Source organism: Egretta garzetta, unplaced genomic scaffold, assembly GCF_000687185.1.
Source record: "Egretta garzetta isolate BGI_Z169 unplaced genomic scaffold, ASM68718v1 scaffold163, whole genome shotgun sequence".
In the NCBI taxonomy this organism is placed as follows: Eukaryota; Metazoa; Chordata; class Aves; order Pelecaniformes; family Ardeidae; genus Egretta; species Egretta garzetta.
In genome coordinates, this window is record NW_009259308.1 from 5,448,530 (window position 1) to 5,453,247 (window position 4,718).

At 40.1% G+C, this 4,718-nt stretch overlaps 1 protein-coding gene across 3 annotated transcripts in view; it reads right to left on the minus strand.

The window, feature by feature from the left end:
* Nucleotides 1-1,381: 1,381 nt before the first annotated feature.
* NFIA (nuclear factor I A) overlaps nucleotides 1,382-4,718 on the minus strand; it is a 263,401-nt gene continuing 260,064 nt past the window's right edge. For all 3 annotated transcript variants that reach the window (XM_035891763.1, XM_035891764.1, XM_035891762.1), the window contains one exon: nucleotides 1,382-2,962. In XM_035891763.1, the coding sequence (XP_035747656.1) occupies nucleotides 2,945-2,962 (18 nt within the window). In that variant the 3' untranslated portion in view covers nucleotides 1,382-2,944. The remainder of the gene's footprint in view (nucleotides 2,963-4,718) is intronic.

Consider the following 4,718-nt stretch of genomic DNA (forward strand, 5'->3'; position numbering starts at 1 on the left):
TACCTTGTCTCATAGCAAGGTTCTGACAAAATGTTTGTCTAGGCTTTTTTCCCTTCACTGTGAAGCACTGAAAGCTGCTATTTTTTTTTTTAGTGCACATATGTCTTAATAAAGTAATGCCCAGCTAAGTGCTATAGGGAAGGCAAAGGATGCTGGCTAGAGGATGTGATACCATATACTAACAATCACACAATACAATAGAGCAAAATGACTACTCAACCACTTATCAGACACATATGAAAATCCAAAACATTTTATTTTTTCCTTAAATAGAGAATAACCAGTAAACAATTTTCAGAACTTGGAAGTTTAAAAACGTGCATATAAAAATGGGCATTATATACTTTTATTGAATGTGGATTGATTGCAGTCTGCTAATAAAAATGGGTGTGGGATCTGAAGAAAAAGGAAGTTTTTTTTTTTAAGGCTTGCTTGTGAAAGGAACAGTTGTAAAACAAAAATTGCTTGAAGCAGGGTTCAGCTTAGTGCTTCACAGTTTGACTGCTTCTCTAAGAAGAGCCCTTCCTGCATGTGCATTCAAAATCACAAAAGTACAAAGACAAACACCTAAAACACACTGCGTCAAGTGCAGCACCAACTTTGGTCAAATAAAAAAAAAATAAAAGAAAAATTAATAATTGCTAAGCTTTTCTACATGATATAAGCAGGTATTGCATATTTTCATATATCTGGGAGAAAACAAAACAAAAAGGAAGACTCCAAATAAAATGTAAAATGCAGCAACATCCAAAAATACTGATAATCTAGCATCTACAGATCTCAGAATAGCACTGCCACTGACCATACAGGACAATAAACACTACTCCTATCTGCGGAACAACTAACATCCTATTTAATTCTAGATGTTGAAACTGACAATGGCTGACATAAAAGTCACATTTACAAAAAGTGTCTCCAAATGCTTGACTAGGGAAAAACCCCTTTCAATATAGGAACATGTGCAACAATTCCACAAATAATCGCTATCCAGGGCAAGGCACATTGATATGGAATTTTTTTTTTTTTTGTTTCGTGCAAATTAAGAAAACAAAACAAAACATTGTTTCAGGGAAAAGATGAGGAGCAAAGTGTCTTCCCAAGAATTTCAGTTACTTGATTGTATAGGACAGTAGTAGAAACCCTTCTGAAGGGTCGAACAAACATAGTTTAAAGGCAAGTGCCTGGAATAGGGATTACAATATTGTGTCTTAATGCACTCTACTTTACCCTACATTAACTATATAAAAATTAGTTACTAACACTAGAACATGCAGAGACTTTCTCTGATTAGCTGGACTTGCCAACCAGAACGTATATATATGTATAGTATAGGAAACCTTCTTAAAGTTGCATGTGAAGCAAAGGGGTGCTCCGCTGTCTGATAGAAAAAATCACTTGCACTCTTTTTTTTTTTCTTTTTTTTTCCTTTTTTTTGTACATAAGATACAGGACGTTTGGGGTCCAAACTTTTTTTTTTTTTTTTCTTTTTTCTTTTTTTTCTTCTTCAGCAAGTGCCCTTGCTTTGAACTGGCATAAGTTGTAAGATCAGCATAATTCGTTTCTGTATTGTTTTCTTTGCAGTCCAGAAAAGGTACCAGTTCAGGGACACGAAGGTGTTTTACTTTCTGGACCGTTCTCTCTTATTCCCAAGGTGTTTGAGAACTGATAAACCCTATATTGCCGGAAACACGTAAAATTTGTCAGAATTGGCATAATCCATTATAGTGACTTTTAGCTTATAAAATTAACAGATATTATGATTTCATTTTAGTTATGTGCTTTGATAACAGAAAATGATTAATTAGCATTTAATGTAGTTAACATATTGTGGTAAAAGCACCATTAGATTTGTTTTTTTTTTTTTTAATTTTCCTTCAGTTTTAAAGGGATACAAGTTCAACAATAAAAAACATAAAAAGCAAAAATAGCTCCCCTTTTTCTTGCAAGGCTGTTTTTTACCCCAATAATTTAGAGTCCTGGGGTGGAAGGACTTGGAAAACAAAAATAGAATTTTCAACAATCTCTATCTTACAAAGATATTTAGCTATCCAATGAAATTGCACTTTACTCAATTCAAAATTCGATTGTTTTGATTGATTCCTGTCAGTTTCTGTCAAAACAGACCAACTTCCCCATTTCTGCGTGAATTTTTGTGTAATTGTTGAAAATTGTTGAAAAATGTTTTTTTTTTAATGTAAGTGCAGCATTTCAAACTTTTTTCTTTTTTTTCTTTTTTTTTTTTTTAGTGAATAGTAGTAGTTCAATGTTTTAAATCGCTCTGCAATTGAGTGGAAAAAAATTGTTGACAATGCTCTTATGGTTCATGTTACGTATCTAAGTGCCGACTGTAAAAAAAAAAACAACCCCAACAAAAAAAAAGAAACCTGCAATTTTTTTTCCGATATGTTACAGAAAAACATGCTCTATGTCTGTCCGGTAAGTTATATATTGCAGAATTCAGCTACTACAAAAGTTATAGTTTAAGTGTGTTTCATGATTTCTCAAGAAGTCTCACACCTGTATGGGAAAAATCGATGAGGATACTGTAAAACAGTTAGGCTCCATATGGAAAGTGTGTTACAACAGCGAGTTGGTAAGCAGCAGCAGAGGCTAGTTCTACTCAGTGTCACCTAATGCTTACACTACCAATGAAACACTTCAAAAGTTATGAAGCCCAACCATTTCCAGCACCATATGAGAAATTACAACAGTCCTAAGTTGTCTAAAAAAAAAAAAAAAAAAAAATTAAAATCTCGAAAAAGTTACGGCCTTTGCCATTCAACCATAACGTTTGCCATTTCCATGTACTAGTTTGCTGTCGGTGTCTGCTCGCCTCCCCTTCCGCCGATGTGAAGTCGCTGCGCTGCGTTGCTGCTGCTTCCGTGTTACAGAGGTGGGAAGGGGTCTGGTGGTCTGTCCGGTGGGTGGTGGGAAGCGGAGACTTTTATCCCAGGTACCAGGACTGCAAAAGAGAGAGGAGAAGTGTCAGCCCCGCTGCCCGCTTTTGCTGCTTCCCGAAGGGCTCCGGGCATCGCTGCCGGCCTCCTCCGCCAAGAGGGGGGCTAATTGAGACCGTGACGAATTGACCTAATTACAAAGCTTAATTAAAAATACTGTACAAATCAATATTTTTTTTTTTTTTTTGCCGACAGTCGCTGGACATAGCTACAGATGAACGCGGGGGTCATGCCACGTTACAAGTTATCAATCTTTTTAATAGATTATGGCTTGAAGATCCCTCCAGTTCACTTTTGTCTAATCCCCTGAAAAGGCGATACACATTCGCCTCTCTGTGCCATTTATCACCCTGCAGTCGGGGTTTTCTTGGGTATTTAGGCATGTGCCAGCATAAGCATCTGTTGCTTTATACTGCCCTGCTTCAACTGTCTCGCTGGAACAGATGCATAGAAATTCAACAACAGGGCTGTTTTCTTAGGAGAAACGTGGATCGCTAGAGAAAAGCCAGGATAAAGCAAATCTGGGGGAAAGTGGATCAGCGAACATGTCCCGTATCTCTGGCCATACTTGTGTTTCAAAACAAAACGCAGACCTCAACTAATAGCTTTTCCTTGGGAAAATATTTTTTTTTTCCCCTTCCTCCCCGCAAAGGGAGGGAATTCCCTGGGATTTCAGCTCCGCAACAATACTGTCCTTAACGCAACCGCACAGATGCCCAGAGCACAGAAAGCAATTTCGCTCCTCGATAGGAAAATAAACACCGTCGGAAAGCTGGAGTGGGCTCTGCTGGAGTCGGGGCAGTGCCACCGCACCGGGGAGACCCGACTCGGCCCCGGCGAGGTCAGACCAGCCTGAACCCGGGATGAATAAGAGCAGTGTTAGGCCCTGGGACTGTACGCGCAGGGGGATGCTACTTGGCAATGACATATTGCTGTGGGAATACACCAACAAGTGGCAACTATTTAGCCTGAAGTAAAGTAATACAACAAGAAAGATTCAGGTATTAAAGAGCTGTTGCTGATACCCCACGTTTTTACTTCGGCTCCCGTAATATATGAGGTGCATATGTGTGCATGTATAAACTGACGACAAGTTTTACCAACTTCTTCCTCCGCTCCTTTTCAGCGTCTGACGTGATTGATAGCATAATCAACCCGGGGAGGATTTATGAACATTTACAGAAGACTCTGAGGCAAGTTTCATGTGGGACTTGGAGATTATGTGGTCTTGCCATGGAGGTAGGAACCGGTAAAATAAATAGCACGATCGGAGAAGTTGTCCTGCTTCCAATACACCTCATTAACTAACTCTTCCTCCGCTCACCCTTCTGAATACAAACACGCCGGTCCCATATCGGCTCCATCTATTGCCTACAGATTTTATATTTAGACTTACGCAGGCTGCAATTAAACGAAATAGTTCTCATATGTAAAGTTCATAAACAGAGAAAAGTTCTGGCAGGATTTGTGGAGCGGTGCCAAGTCCCGCTCCCCTCCCCGACTGCAGGGCCCTACTGATTTTAGGCGGGCGCAGGGAAAGCTGAGCGCGGGCCGCGCCGGAGGCACCTCCGACCATGGCGGGCTGCAAACTCTTCCGAAAATTTGCAGGGTCGTCCCTTACGCTTGTCTTTTGAGCGTGACAGTCTTTGGCCGGGCTGGGAACTGTGGGAGTCCCCAGCAGGGAGCAGAGGGGTTAAAAATTCAGAGCCGATTCGAATCTATATCGCAGATGTCCAATTGGCTCCCATCGCCGCCGGCCTG